Source organism: Triturus cristatus, chromosome 6, assembly GCF_964204655.1.
Source record: "Triturus cristatus chromosome 6, aTriCri1.1, whole genome shotgun sequence".
Classification (NCBI taxonomy): domain Eukaryota; kingdom Metazoa; phylum Chordata; class Amphibia; order Caudata; family Salamandridae; genus Triturus; species Triturus cristatus.
Window position 1 is genome coordinate 433,644,489 of NC_140589.1, and position 16,894 is coordinate 433,661,382.

Here is a 16,894-nt window from a genome sequence, read left to right on the forward strand (position 1 = left end):
TGGCATAGCCAATAGGTCTCGCCTTTGGGACCTTTTAAGTGTTGTGGAAATATGGATTTTTCTGATCAGTTATGTCCCCTATCTTGGACCCCAACGGTTTCATGTATGAATCATAAGTACATGTATGTTCCCTCCAGTTCCAGTTATGAAGACGCAAACACATGTGCGTCCACCGTCAACACGTCCTCTTTCAGATCCGCCATGAATGGGCCGGATATTCCATTCCTAAGTATGAAAGGCCACCGGCTTTATATGGTTCACTTATGCTATTTTTCAGTCCAGGCAAGTAGGCCCTGATTCTATCATCAAGCTTTTCTTGCCTTCTGCCTCTGAAAGCTCCAGTCTGAGCCTGCATCTGTATCCATGAACTTTGTCCTCATTCTCTGTGCAGCTAACGGTGCCTGACATCAGCTTGTTGCCTCCAAAAACTGTATTTCACCTTCGAAATTATCTGCTCCGCTCCCTGCCCAATGCATTCCTGTCTAGTAGTTTAAGTAAACATTCTTCCAGTTACCGAGCAAAGGCCCGGCTTCTCTGTCTTTATGCAAGTAATTCATAGCCCTATTATTATGGAAGACTTCTGCCCTCGCATCTAGTGTAGACACTTAGACGCTTGTACACGCACTAACAGTCAGTATAGTCAGTATAGAATAAGATTCTACTCTAAGAGACCTCTCTTTTGGATAACATAGTTCTTTAAACATAGGATGTTAGATATGATTTGGGATTAGGTTGACTTGACCCTCCAGACATCTGTCGCCACATGTAGAGTTAAATGTCAAATCCCCTTCACCCCCTAGTCGCAAGTCAATCATACGTCATGCTGCTGCGCGCGCATTTCTGCCAAGTATTTCTGCTGACATTGCGAAATTCTTTCATGGAACCACCCTATTATGACATCATACCTGATGACGTTCTTTAGTTACACCCAGTTACGCCCACTTTTGCTACGCATGTATGTTCTATCTCTACTATCAATTGTTACGCCTCCTGCATTTGCTTCACTGTAATGCCTATTGTATAAAAGTGATTACTTATCAATAAAGTATGTACTTCACTTCCTGAACCTCCGTGGTGATGGAACCTGGAGTCAACGATTCGAATCGTCCATTGGAATAAAGCCCATTCCGAACCTCTAATATCACGGATTTTGCCTCTTATTTTACTGAGCTATTTTTATTATTTTTCTGTATCAAATTAAGTCCCGGTAATTAAATTATTTACCACATGAATGGCGCCCGAACAGGGACACTTTCTCATCTCACGCGCCGGCGGTGCGTTGCAGGCCCGGTCTCCTGCCACAGCTGGACGGACAACAACGCGTACCAGCAGGATTTCCTGTATCTCCCTCCGGTCAAGCGGGGGCGACTGAGGCTGCGATCAACACCCAGACGAGGCGGTGAGAAGTGCGAAGTATCCCGACCAGAGCCTAGCTGAGAGAGCAAGATCCGAGGTATACAGAGGCCCACCAAGTTCCGAAGTTCCGAGGTTTCCGATGTTCCGAAGTTTCCGAAGTTTTCGAGTCGAGTCCAGTCCTGTTCAGTTCAGTTCCGTTCCGAGGCCTTCCGTTCCGAGCTACCCGGTGAGTACCATTGCTGGGGAGGCGTTCTGGCGTGCACATAAGTTGTGCCGGTCCAGACGGGTTTGGGTACACAAATCCGGTCTGCACTGTTTTAGCAGTGTATCTGTACTGTTTAGCAGTATATCTAGTATATCAAGTATATAAATTCAGAATAATTCAGTTAATGCCGAGGATTATGTTTTGTGATTAAGTTTTCTTAGATCGTCATCATCATTGTTGCTCGTTTAAAACGTTAAATGTTAAATGTGTTAATACGTCCTGCATATTGTGGTGTGAATGACTGTTCATTATTGTGTTTATTGTATTAAGTTTGTTCAAGACCAAGTATCAGATCAGTTCTCAATATGCCGCTCTTTTCGAAACTAAGACAGATCACAACTAGAAAAGGGGTACTCGAAGAAGCTGTTCCCATTCCTCCTAGGGACACTCCAGGGTACTTCATGTATCATAAACATGGCCTAGACGCCATATTATTTCTTGATCTATGGGTAGACTACACTAAGGAATTACCAGAAAGTCAGAGGTGGCCCGCAGCTGGGACCTGGGATGCAGATTGCATCGTGAAAGTAGAGGAAGAATTATGGAAAAGGAAAGCTAGACAATCACAGAAAGACGCCATTGAATTATGGCGTAAAGAATCGTATAGACGTACAGAAAAAGCACGTAGACAGGAAGAGAAGAGTAAGGAAAATTCAAATAAAGTCCGAGAAAATCTATTAATTGAAGAAGGTACACGAGTGAAATCAGAACAAGTAGACAGACAAAGAAATGCCCTTATGAATGGTATGTATCCCCTTCTGGCCGAGGGATTACCTAAGGCTACTCCGGAGATACCAAAAGACTTGCCACCCCCATTGTTCCCAATAAAAATGCATCCTAAGGGGCATCCTAGAACAGCAGAAGATGTTTTTCTTTCCTCATATTTAGATGAAGCAGCTCCCGAGTATGCTAACCCCGCCCCACATAGACCGTCTGCTGGGGAGGTTCAACGCCAAGATCCTGTATCTGTATCCCTACAGCATCAAATCCTGACACAAGTTCCGGCAAGCACATCTGTTTCCACATCTGTTCCTACAGCTGCTTCTACAGCTGTGTCCACACCTATAGTTGCTGTATCGCGTTCAACGAATCCTTTCACGCCCGATAACCCAGACGGGGCTACCGGAGGTGCTACCAACATTTTTTCTACGCCACCCAGAATAAATAAACTTACTTTTCAAGAATCAGCACATCCACGTACCCCCAAACTCATAAATTCCCGCACGCTTAAGGAACTTCTTGTAGATTGTAGATATGACCCTGTGCCCGGAAAAGAGGACGAAATGATCCTGGCATCATTACGTATCAGACGAGCTGCGGTGTATTTAGGAAAGCTACCAGGAATGACTATGCATCTAGACAACATATATCATTTTGTCCAAACAGGGCGAGATTCTGAATGTATTAACAGAGCTATGGAATACCAGAAAGTGGAGATACAGGGGGAACTGTTACGTTTCCTCATAAATTGTGTAATCAGAAATCAAGACCGACCGGGGGTAGATCCGGAAATAATGCAAACCCTTACCAGATGGAGCCAGAATATATCAGAAGGGAGACATGATAGGCAAAAATGTATAATAGCCATGTGCCGAAAGATCCGTAAAGAAATAGAACGCCTACACGAAGAGAGATTAGCGGTAGATCAGTTTGAACAAAATGAGGAGGAGGAAGGATCAGGACTGCCCACAGGACAGTCAGAAACCATAGCCTATGTAGGTAGAGGAAGATCTTGTAATAGTACTAGATGTTTCACTGACCCGATACGTCCGATATGTCCAGATAATAACAGGAATTTCCAAACACCTATAATAAATATAAGGTCCCCCGAGCATTCGTTCCAAGCCGCTGACAAATTACTCCGAGAACGAAGGGGTTATCATTTACTCGATTCTATGGATGAACAAGAATTAGCCAGGTCAGCCGTTCATTGGGTTGACAGTCCCGGAAAATATGGTGATGATACAGTAGCACACACATTTTTGAACCTCACCCCAGATGAACAGCGTTTAGCTGGGATTTATATGATTCAACAACTTCTTATACTTTATAAAAGCCAACATTCCGATCCTGGTCCTTTACCTGATATATTGACTGAATTACTCACGAATAGATGGAGAGGTTCAGGTACTAAGTTAATTAGAGAAATACTAGAATCAAGAAAGCAGTACATTCTTTTTGTATGTCCAGAACATGTCTCACTGCCCATCAAGGAAAGAACGACGTATTACATGGACAGACAGAATCCCTTACGAGAAGTACACCCAATAAAGGGCGAGGACAATCAGTTTAAACGTGTATATGTATATACGCCGATATCAAAAATAGAATTGTTAGAAATGAAGAAAGTGGTACCCAGTCATGACAAAGACCCAGCGGGTTTTCACCGAGAAATTAAAGACATGTTACTCATGGGAGAGTATACCTATCCCGACATTATGACAATATTAAAGGTATTAATGCCTGCTGGTATTTATGAAAAACTCAAGGAAAAAGAGTGGGAGGTGGGAGACCAAAAGATAGACTGGACAGCATTAGAAAATGAAGAAAAGGCCCGAGGTCCAGGTTCGGGGCTTGGGGATAAAACTAAAGCACTACCAGGTTTACTAGTACAGGTACTGCCACGTTTATTAACCACGAAAAAGGAAGACTGGGGTGCAATCTCAGCCTGTAAACAAAAGCAAGATGAAGACACTAGTGATTTCTATGCCCGATTCGAAAAATGTTTTGGTATAAATAGTGGTATAAAAGCAAGTAGCGAGTCATACCCACATCTGTTTGTGACAAAATTAGTTGAAAATTCCTTGCCCCAAGTGAAGAATAGAGTATTAAAATTCGAGAGTACCTGGCAAGGTAATACCCCATCACAAATGTTACAAATGTTACAGTACCATTACAATAGAATTAGAGAGGAACAAGAACATGAACAGAAACGCATGAAAGACACAAAAATGAAAATGCTAGTCTCCCAGACCGTTCCAGCTGAAGGTCATAAAAAGGGTACGACACAGTCCGGTGATTCAGCAGGACCTGTAAAAGGGACATGCAACTATTGTAAACAACCAGGTCATTACATACACGATTGCCCAGTCTTGAAGCGTAATATCGCCACAGGTAAAACACAAGAAAGACCACGGCCACCTAGACAGGATCAGAATGAACTAGGAGCACCGCAGCATGCACAGTCCATGCCAGCTCCACAACAGTCTATACAGTTTGTGCCAGCTGCACCAGCGCTGCCTGTTGCTGCCACACAAACAACGACACGACAGCTGTACCAGACCGCACAGTATGACTATCCTGATTATCAACGATACGCATGAACCAGCCTAGAGAGGGAAGTTGACTTACCCCTTATCGAGGTCCCTGTAGACCAAGAAGGACCTTATGTACATAGTGAACTATTAGGCCAAGATAGAAAATTTTTACTTGATACAGGGGCAAGTCGAACAACTATAAAACGTAGTGAAGTTCCAGGGGCACCCCTCTCAGGCTCACAGAATATTTCCCTTGGTTTTTCAGGAAAACCTATTGTTAATGAAGTATCACAGCCTCTTCCACTTACGATAGGACCTTTGACCCGAACTACAGATTTACTGCTTACTAAATCATGTCCAGAAAACTTGTTCGGTATAAAAACACTGAAAGCTCTAGGAGCTATAATATGTTGTTCTCCGGAAGGAGTAAGATTGTTTTTACGTGATTTCAAAGGTCACTATGTGTCTCGAGACATGGATCCCCGACTGCAGACTTTACCTACACATTTATGGGCACAAGGCCCTACTGATGTGGGTTGCATGAATATTACACCATATCGAGTTACACTAAAGGCAGGAGTGGTACTACCACGAATGCGACAATACAAGTTACCACCAGATGCTGTAGTGGCTTTACTGCAAATTATTGACGAGCTCATTGTCCAAGGAGTGGTTGTGGAAACAGACTCCAATGTATGTAATTCCCCGATAATTCCGATTCTTAAACGAACAGATCCAAAGGCCCCGCCAGTATATCGATTGGTTATTGATCTGCGCGAATTGAACAAATGCATTGTGCCACAATTCCCTGTGGTCCCAGATATCTCGTCATTACTGACAGCTATTGATTCCGAAGCAACATTCTTTACTGTAATTGATCTCAAGAATGCCTTTTTCAGCGTCCCAATAGATCCGGAAAGCCAATACTTGTTCGGATTTAGTTTAAATGGACGTAGCTTTAAATTCACACGCGCACCTCAAGGATTTACAGAAAGCCCCAGCATCTATAGCCAAGCACTGAAACGAGAACTCGACAGTATCCACATGCCAGTCAACACTGCCCTGCTTCAATATGTCGATGATCTGCTGATCACCGCTAGAAACTAACCTGAATGTGAGAAAGCATCACTGACGGTATTACAATTTTTGGCCGAAAAGGGGCACAAGGTGTCCCCTTCTAAGCTGCAATTCTGTGTCCAGCGAGTTGTTTACCTTGGTCACTCGCTGTCCAAGGAGGGAAGGCAGCTTACACCAGATCGCATCCAGCTAATTGCAAATATGCCAATACCCAAGACACAAAAGGAGGTGCGGGCTTTCATAGGCCTCACGTCATATTGTAGGCAGTGGATCCCTCAGTATGCATTTCTAGCAAAACCACTCATTCAATTGACAACACAGGAGGCAGCCACATCGACTGTCCTCCCTTGGACTCAGGAACATGCACAAGCTTTTGAAGGCCTAAAGAAGGCCTTATGCCAAGCACCTGTTTTAGCAACACCATGTTACAATAAACAGTTTACACTCTTTGTTACAGAACGCGAAGGTACTGCCTTGTCAGTACTCACACAGGAACAAGCAGGATCACACAAACCATGTGCTTATTTTTCTAGTACATTAGATCCCGTAGCTCAGGCTTTGCCTGCATGCCTAAAATCAGTGGCAGCAACAGCTTTAGCAATCAGACAAAGCGATGCCATAGTATTAGGACATCCATTGACAGTACAAGTACCACATGCAGTAGAGGTTCTTTTGAACCGCACACAAACACAACACTTGACTATAGCACGACTCACCGGTTACGAATTAACATTGTTTCAGCCACATATAGAAATCAGACGTTGTAGTACATTGAATCCTGCCACACTGTTACCTGTAAATGGAACAGACCCACTTGCACATGATTGTATTGAAGTTATCACTATCACGACGAAACCCAGACAAGATTTGACAGACGTTCCATTGTCAGACCCAGACCTGACGTTGTATGTAGATGGTTCATGTATGAGAACAGGTACAGGAGAGTTAGTGGCCGCTTATGCAGTCACAACAGACGCTGAAATCATTGAAACAAATTGTATAAATACCTTGTCCGCTCAAGCAGCAGAGCTCATCGCTCTGACACAAGCCTGTATTCAAGCCACAAATAAAAAAGTCAACATATACACTGATTCACGTTATGCATTCGGAGTTGTACATGACTTTGGCGTGCTGTGGCGAGAGAGAGGTTATTTAACTTCTCATGGTGCCCACATTCAGCACGGACCCCTTATTCATGCCTTATTAGATGCAATACATCTACCCACTGCAATATCAATTATGAAATGTAAAGCTCATACGAAAGTTACTGATATCATTTCTCAAGGCAATGATCTAGCTGACAGAACAGCTAAACAGACTGCTCAAACATCCGACATGACAAAGACAATAGTCCCGACACCAACACATTGCATGATGGTTAAGGATCCCGCTCTTGACGTAATCGACATACAGACACATGCTACTCCAGATGAAATAAAGAAATGGACTGAATTAGGAGGGATCCAAACGGATCAAGGATGGATGACGAAGGAAAAATCTGTGTGGTTCCTTCCTGATTCAATGGTCCAAGTCGTTATTAACACTATACATAGTCCAGCACATCTAGGAGAAAAAGCTATGCTAGACAGCATCCAACACATTTGGTTCAACAAACATTTACGAGCAGCAGCTAAACAAAACGTCCGTACCTGTATGATCTGTTATCAGTTTAACCCAGGAAAAAGCATTCCTGTAGAACAGGGTGGATTTCAGCCTCCTGATCACCCTTTTGAAGTCCTCCAGATGGATTATATCCAGATGGAACGATGTCGAGGATTCAAATATGTTCTCGTAGTTGTCTGTGCTCTTTCCCGTTGGACCGAGGCATACCCGGTTTCAGATTACACTGCCCCGACTACTGCCAAACAGTTAGTTCGAGAATTCTTCCCACGGTACGGTTTACCACGTGTTGTCTACTCAGATAACGGCCAGCCGTTCTCATCCGAACTAATGAAACACGTTTCACTTTTGTTAGGTTATCAGTGGAAGTTTCACTGTGTCCGACACCCCGAGGCAGCAGGTCTCGTGGAAAGACATAATCAGACCCTGAAAATTAGATTGTCCAAAATTTGTAGAGAGAAAGGTGTCGACTGGGTAGTAGCTTTACCCGTTGCACTCTTTTACATGAGAATGGTAGCACACTCTCGAACAGGGCTATCCCCTTATGAGGTGATCTTCGGTAGACCACCAAATATGTGGGGGACGCCTATACCACGCAAAATAACTGATATTGACTGTAATATGCTGACAGATTACTTGGCTTCCTTGATGTCTGCACTACAATCTTGTTGTTCACAGGTAGCTGCAGCTTTTCCCGACAACACTGAGGTGAAACCCCATGACGTAATTCCAGGAGATTTGGTCTTAGTGAGGAACTTTGATCGGAAGTCTCAGCTGGATCCTAGGTGGAGGTCGCCTCAGCTCGTATTGCTAACGACGAGGACAGCCGTAAAGATCGAAGGTCGAAAAGGCTGGATACATTCAAGTCATATCAAGAAATTTCATGGACTACCATCAGATGTAAACGACACACCTTGCGTGTCTTCCCCGAGTGACTCTAAACTTCCTTTGGCTGAATTAAATAGTCGTGAACTATATAAACTAAAACTCAGGTCTAACCAGTCAGGCAATTTGATTGTTTAAGTCCTCTCCAAGGTGAAGCGGTCGAATTTGTCTCTGACATGTATCCCTTAGACCTGTACAGAGAAAGAAACAAAAGGATAAAGCTGAAACGACATGCGTACTGTAAATCACTGCGTAGTCATTGCACAGTGACGTTATTAATTCTGTTTTTCCTAAGTCTTTTAATAATTACTGCAAGTATATTGTTGCACATATGTTATCCTATTTCTAGACATATTTATAATGTTACTGCTGAACATTCTTTTAGTGAATTACCTCCGCATGAATTGTCATATAGATTTGCGCTGCGCAATAACACTTTTATTAGTATGTTACATCATTCCCATCAGGTTAGCAATGCTACAAATTGTTGGATATGTGGCCGACTCCCTCCCTATCAGAATTATAAAGGAATTCTACCTCTCTTTCCATACCCGTTCACACACAACGGCTCCTGTGGAGCATGGTTTAGTTTAATCAATTCCCTAGATTCGAATTCTGCAGTTTATCAAGACAACTGGGTATGGGGAAATTTGAACTTAGCTTTACTTAAAGTCTGCCACCCCAACAAGGAGGGACTTCCCAAAAGAACAGGAACTGATCTAGAAAATGAAGTATATGGATTAGGTAATTTTACGCTTAATCTCTTGATCTTGAATGTCGAATCCGAAGCTACTCCAATTTTGCCCGCCATGTCAGTATTTCCAGTAAAAGGTGAATTATGTGTAAGGAAGAATGGTTCCATACATATGGGCCATAGTAGATGCACCACTGTAATAGAATTTAGTGATCAAGGCAAGTCGACATTTAGAGCTTCCCGCCATTCCTATTTTATATGTGGTCAGACGGCATATATACGTCTGCCTCTAGATTGGGATGGTACCTGCTACATCGGATTCCTTTTGCCACCTGTTTTCCTAGCTCCTCCTGATTATCACAGAAATACTCATTTAGTACACAATAGAGAAAGGAGAGATCTCCCAATAGTCGATTACACTGAAACAGCATGGGAAAAATACACAGATTTCAATAAAGGTCTCTTTCCCTATATAGGTACCGTTACTAATAGTAAGCTGATACGTAGATTAACTAGAACCCTTGAAGCAGTAGTGAACGAAACTATTTCCGCCTTAGGCAATTTAACAGAAGAGCAGTCTGCTATGCGGATTGTTGTGCTTCAAAATCGTCTTGTCCTTGACGTCATCCTGGCCGATAGGGGCGGAGCTTGTAGGGTCATCGGATCAAGTTGTTGCATTTTCATACCAGAAAATTCGCCATCTGTATATAAAGCCATAACCCGCCTTCATAAGATTGTAAGCCAGATACACCAGAATCCAGGCACCTGGACTTGGTCCGGTTGGTTTTGGAGTGTATTATCTACCTTTGGATGGAAGGTCCTATCCTTCCTAGGTATTGGCTTTCTCATACTATTCAGTTGCTGTCTATGTCTACAATGTGGACCAGCGATCTGTGGTCTGTGTGCCACATCGTGTATTCCACCACCAAGATTTCGTTCGTCCCAGAAGAAAAAAGAAGAACAAATGATGCTATATGAACAGATCAACGGATTGATGAAGATTGATATCTCTTAACGGGCAAGTAGGGGACAAGGAGGGAATGTGGAAATATGGATTTTTCTGATCAGTTATGTCCCCTATCTTGGACCCCAACGGTTTCATGTATGAATCATAAGTACATGTATGTTCCCTCCAGTTCCAGTTATGAAGACGCAAACACATGTGCGTCCACCGTCAACACGTCCTCTTTCAGATCCGCCATGAATGGGCCGGATATTCCATTCCTAAGTATGAAAGGCCACCGGCTTTATATGGTTCACTTATGCTATTTTTCAGTCCAGGCAAGTAGGCCCTGATTCTATCATCAAGCTTTTCTTGCCTTCTGCCTCTGAAAGCTCCAGTCTGAGCCTGCATCTGTATCCATGAACTTTGTCCTCATTCTCTGTGCAGCTAACGGTGCCTGACATCAGCTTGTTGCCTGCCAAAAACTGTATTTCACCTTCGAAATTATCTGCTCCGCTCCCTGCCCAATGCATTCCTGTCTAGTAGTTTAAGTAAACATTCTTCCAGTTACCGAGCAAAGGCCCGGCTTCTCTGTCTTTATGCAAGTAATTCATAGCCCTATTATTATGGAAGACTTCTGCCCTCGCATCTAGTGTAGACACTTAGACGCTTGTACACGCACTAACAGTCAGTATAGTCAGTATAGAATAAGATTCTACTCTAAGAGACCTCTCTTTTGGATAACATAGTTCTTTAAACATAGGATGTTAGATATGATTTGGGATTAGGTTGACTTGACCCTCCAGACATCTGTCGCCACATGTAGAGTTAAATGTCAAATCCCCTTCACCCCCTAGTCGCACGTCAATCATACGTCATGCTGCTGCGCGCGCATTTCTGCCAAGTATTTCTGCTGACATTGCGAAATTCTTTCATGGAACCACCCTATTATGACATCATACCTGATGACGTTCTTTAGTTACACCCAGTTACGCCCACTTTTGCTACGCATGTATGTTCTATCTCTACTATCAATTGTTACGCCTCCTGCATTTGCTTCACTGTAATGCCTATTGTATAAAAGTGATTACTTATCAATAAAGTATGTACTTCACTTCCTGAACCTCCGTGGTGATGGAACCTGGAGTCAACGATTCGAATCGTCCATTGGAATAAAGCCCATTCCGAACCTCTAATATCACGGATTTTGCCTCTTATTTTACTGAGCTATTTTTATTATTTTTCTGTATCAAATTAAGTCCCGGTAATTAAATTATTTACCACAGTGTTTAGCCATGAAGCAAATGAATACACAGGAGGAAGGACACTGAAAAAACATGCAAATATGGTTAAAAAAAAATGCAAAAACATATATAGATATCTCTACTCTCGTATCTCTACTCTCGAAGACCAACAGACTTACAGTCAGCCTTGGACTTAGGGAACCTAGTTGAATGTGCAGAGTGCTCTTCATATGTGAAGATGCCTGGAATGTGGTGACATGCTGATGTTCGGATTGAGAGGACGGTATGGTTTGTGCAGGGATTATTGAGCTAGCAAAGTAGACGGTTTTTTAGTGTATTGAAAGGAGCTGATTTAAGGGGGGGGCATGATGCTCTGGAAAGGGGATGTGGCGTGAAGTCCGGGGCGACCGACCGTTGGATGAGGGAGCAGTGGTCGGGGTTTGGCGTGTTCTCCCTGTGCTAGCTGGGGCCTTGTAAAAATAGCAGGAAATTGCGGGTGATCTAGCAATGGAGTCCGATTGATTTTTGCAGTGTTGGTAGGCTTTTTTCGTGTGTTAGTTGGATGTGGCTGACGGCTTGAGAACTGTGGAGCTGTGTTGAATTTGTGGAATGGGACACAAGGCGCTACACATACTATATAGCGACGAGTCAGTATAGTATAAAAAGAGCAAAGGGACACAAAGCGCTGTACATGGGGGAACAACTCAGAAGTGTGTAGATTGTAAGGGCAGGGCAAGCGTTTTACAGTAGAGGAACAAATCATTATTGAATAAAAAGCGAGGGTGGCAGGGAGCGCTCTTCGTGGTTTAGTCCAGGGAAAGGAGGGCCAGTAAGGTCTAGATTGGTGGAGGGACGTGCTTTAGAACAGAGATTCTGTGGTGAAGCGCTACACCACGAGAAAACCAGTGTCCCCAGCAAGGTTAAGTGGTGTTTTACACTTTTGAAGAGCACCCTGCCCTGTGTATTTGCATTACTTAAAAACCAGTTGTTTTCTGTGCCCTGAAGATGTGCGCCCTGCACCCTAAATACACGGTAACACAATCCTGGTCATGGCCCGCGCAGGCGCAGCTTTATTTAATTTGTTGGCGATGTCATGAGCTTGAACTAATCCGTTGGTGATGTCATGTGTCTGAAATGTTTACAGAGCTGTGGTCAGGTGACGGAGATTGGCGCGAGCTGCTCCGCCGGAGGAGCCATTTGCCACCCGCAACCCGAGCGCCAAAACCAGAGACAGGCATATGTAAACAAGCGCGGCAACGATAATTAGAAACGGATACCCCCATGCGTGCCGCTGCTTGCTCGCCAAAAGGTGGATGCCGCCACAGCCACGAGTGTTAGATAAGTGCAGACCGATTCCAAAAGGTCATCTCCTAGAGAAGTGCATGCGCGCTGCGCTAGGCTCGACCTAAAAACTAGACCGCAAGGCAAACCTGCCTTCCCACCCTTACCCTAGTTGTAGACCATGTCCATATTGCAACCAGCTGAGACACAGTGGGGAAGTCGTAGCCAAGATGAAAGATTGAAGCTAACAACGTTTCAGTGCCTTTTGAGCATCTTGCCTTCCACCAATCTGGGCTTAATACCCCCTTGTGGCCCTGCAGTGACCATCATGACAAACTTTTTGTATATCTGGGCAGACTGTATCAAGAAACACTTTCGGCTTTTACATTTTGACACAGAACACTGCAGCAGTGGCAGAAGCCTCTTTGTTTGGGAAGAGGAGTTGGCCTAACGGTTAGGGCGCTCGACCTCGGACCTGGGGGAACTGGTTTTGAGTCTCGGTAACAACGCTAAACCTCCTGTGATTCTGGGCAAATCACTTAATCTCCCTGTGCCTAACAAAAAAAACAAAAACAAAAAAAGTGTTCATATGACATCCTGGGATACGCTGTGGAACAAATGGCCTGTTGAGAAGCTGTGTAACCAGAATGTGATTTATCCTGATGCCAGAGAAACCCTTAAACTATAGACCCATTCCAAGTATGGATGGTATCTGAAGTGTGAGTGAATCATATCTCAGGGGCTGTCTAAGTTCCAGGCACTTGTAGTTCTCACATTAATTGTACTATTTATCGAAGGGTAAAACAAAGACTTCTTTCCTAGAAAACAAAATGTCTGAGTGTAGGTGCCGACATTGTGGGAGGAGGAGGTGTCACGTTGCATCCTTTGTTGTTTGAGAGCGACCTTCACTACACCTAGTCTAAGTAAGGTTGACTGCTCAACTACAACTACCAATGGAGAGACCCAAAAACGAAGGTGCGTTTGTTCACGGATATATTAGAAAGTACCCAGCACACTGGAAGCCATTCAGTGTTTGTTGCTAAGCCCTCCCACAACCATCAGGTTCTTTCGGAAATGCCTGCCAAAAATCCTGAAAAGCTGAAGTGCTGCATGCTCGTGAGGTTTTTCGAAGGCTCACACTCTTGTTCAATTCAGCGTGGTCAATAATTGTTGTCACTCTTCTGTTTTATAAAACTTACTTGGGGAGATTTGTTGTGTTTTACACTAAGAGACATTTTCGTCTGTGCAATCAAGTTGAGACTAGGAACACCCCAAAATAATGCCACGGCAGCCATCTTGCCATCGTGTTTAGACATCTCCCCGATGGACTCTACTTGTGTGGTCTGTGTTTTGTAATTGCTGTTGTGCTAATGCAAGTTGTAACACCGTCCTTATTTTTTTTCAGCCCTTTTTCCAGCTCGTCAGATTACGGAAACTTGGTCTAAGCGATAACGAAATTCAGCGCCTACCTTCAGAAATAGCAAATTTCATGCAGCTCGTAGAACTGGACGTATCTCGAAATGGTAAGCAATGCTGTGCATGGTAGTTGTAGTTGGTGTGGGACAGGTGGCATTGTTCGGCTGTTTCAGAGAGCTTTGTTTTGCAGTGCAATTGTATTACTTGACTATTCCCTTCATTTGGCAATCCAGGTACAGTATAGCAAAGGATCATGACCAGCATCGTAGCCTAAGAAATGTTTGGGGCTGTACCATGATGCATTGTGCTGCGCAGAAGGGATCTGTACTCTTCTTTTTGGTATCTTGAGCACTTGCATGAACTCGGAATAAAGAGCAAAGCATGTTTTGCTGACCGCACAACTTGGAAACGCACAGCAGTAATTCTTTGTTTGTGTTTTTCATGGTTTCATCTTTTTAGGAGTGTATTTGAAAATATTCAAGGCAATCACAAACTTCCTTTTGTAGCTAGATTATACCATGCACCTTTTTTAAATTTAATTTGTATATTGATTGTGTCAGAGGAAGAAACTCAACAAGACTGCTGCTATGGATTGTCACAGGAAGTGACATCATTGCTAAAAAATAAGAGTACAATTATTAGTGTAACACCAAAGCCTCTTAAACAAAGAAATATTGCTTGAAAAGTATAGTACAAGCCGGTGTTTGGAGAGAATATATTTTCCATTTCAACCAGGGCACAAGTCCTAGAAAAGAAGTGGGGGGACGCAGACGTCACGACAGGAAGTGACGTCATGAAAGGGGGTTTGCACCATCAGACTCATTGCCTGCCCTCGCTCACCCATTAGATGCGATTGTATCAGAGAAGCCAGCGCGTGAGCAGCGTTCTGAATGAGCTCCGATCTCGCCCCAGAGAAGCCAAAGAGGGAATGTGTGGCTCCATTTGCTCCAGTTATGGAGCCCCCGGTAAAATAAGTGGGGGGGACGACGTCCACCCGCGTGGTACCCCGACTCGAGCCCTGAATTTTCCACCCAAAGTCTGGAGCACTGGTCTCCTATTTGTAGAATCTCCTTCATTCAACCAGATGCGCTGTAGAAGAGATCTCTAGTCAGAGTCCTGGCTCTAGCCTTCCTCAACAGGTGTGATCTTCAGCTTGGTGTGAGGGAGCTCAACACAACCGCTGAATGTGTGAGCTTAACTTGAAGACTCCGTTTTACAGTCTTCCACCGTTGGAAACGGCGAATCATCTCTTACTGCTGCGTCCTTCCATAATCCTACAGGTTTGCATGGCCTGACTGGGGCCGTGATTGTTGCTTTCCCAAGGCATTGGCATGAATGCAGCATTCATCAAGCCAGCCCAGAGATGGAAAGAGGACGGCACACTGCTTATTCTAGTGTTCATTCTGGCAGGCCGGTAGCAGACTCCATTATTTAATTTCTCGTGGACATATTAAATAATAAAAATGTGTTTGGAAAAAATATTGCAATTATATGATTTACTGAATGAGTATGTACTCGTGGCCTGTGGTGACCCGCGAGTTGTCTATTAACCTGGATGTCCTGCTACCAGCTAATCACCCTTGTCCCATATCTGTGAAAACATCAATATCAACGGCACATCACGGGAATGTTGGTTGTTTTTTTTATCCGTATAAAACATAAATGCAGGAATTGCGGGATAAGAAACGCCTGCCCAACATTACATTTTTTATGCCTTTTCTTCCCTTTACTTTGTGTTTTGCTTCTATAGACCGTGTATCTCCCTTTATCTAGGCTAGGGAATCACGATTCTTGTATGTGTTTTATACACGTTTCCCACTCTTACCAAGCTGCAGGCCTCCCATGTCGCCATGTTATTTGTATGCCGTGTGTACCAGTCATATTTTATAGTCGAGTTTAAGTGTAATTCTCGGTAATTCGTTATCAGGCCACCGCGGTGCTCATCAGTGCATACCCAGTGAACGTTGCGCATTCTGGTTGTGCTTGAGAGAGGTAGGCGAGTTGTACTTGCACCAGGTTTTGGTGTTTTAATACCCGAGTACTAAAGATGGTTCCATGCTGGATGAGTGGTGAGGAGGACGCTAGGGAAACGTACCAAGTAGGAGCCCGACTGAAACGATCATCTGCGGAGTGTTTTTGCAGTTCGGATTATGCTTCATGGCATAATCATGTGATGCCCGGCTCTCGTTATGTGACGCAGTAGGGCTTAAGCCTTTCTATTGATCTCCGCATGAGTGCATGCGCTGCATGCCGGAGAACATCTGGGCCAGCACATGTAAACCTTGATGGATTATTACAGCGTTACAGAGCTTCTCAAATGCTTTTGTTTGGATTAACATGCAGCAGGACAGTTTTTGAAAGGCCAGGTTGACACACAGTTCTCTTGTGTTGCATTGATGCTCTGATACGTGTAAACCGTTCGGATCAGCCTGCGATTCTTGTACATCTTTAAGCAGCATTCCCAGTTGCTTGTTTCAGAATGCCCTGTAAATGCACGTTATTTTCAAATACAACCGCAAATAAATACCAATGTAGTGTTAAGGGTTGAAAGGGCAAGTTGCTGCATGCTGTTGATATCGAATCTATTCCAGTAAGTGGGACCGAAGGCCATGTAGTCTGCGCGAAACACATAGCGTTTATGCAAGAACCGAGTTATAACTCGGTTTACTGATAATTCCGTATAGGCTAAAGCATATAAGAAATTCCAAACACCACCTTATGCAGCTTTTAGTGAGAGGGCTCATGTTGGCAGAAAACCGAAATTGTGACATAACTTATGTAAAGTGCCTGTATAAAATAGTTGCACACCTCACATCTCATCTCTCAGCCAAGTCTGAAACTGATATATGGTCTTAA

The 16,894-nt window shown here is 43.7% G+C and overlaps 1 protein-coding gene across 1 annotated transcript in view; it reads left to right on the forward strand.

Moving 5' to 3' along the window:
• Positions 1–16,894, forward strand: part of LRRC1 (leucine rich repeat containing 1) — a 579,559-nt gene that overhangs the window by 191,914 nt on the left and 370,751 nt on the right. Inside the window, exon 2 of the mRNA XM_085610853.1 lies at positions 14,028–14,145. Within this exon, the coding sequence (XP_085466979.1) occupies positions 14,028–14,145 (118 nt within the window). The remainder of the gene's footprint in view (positions 1–14,027; positions 14,146–16,894) is intronic.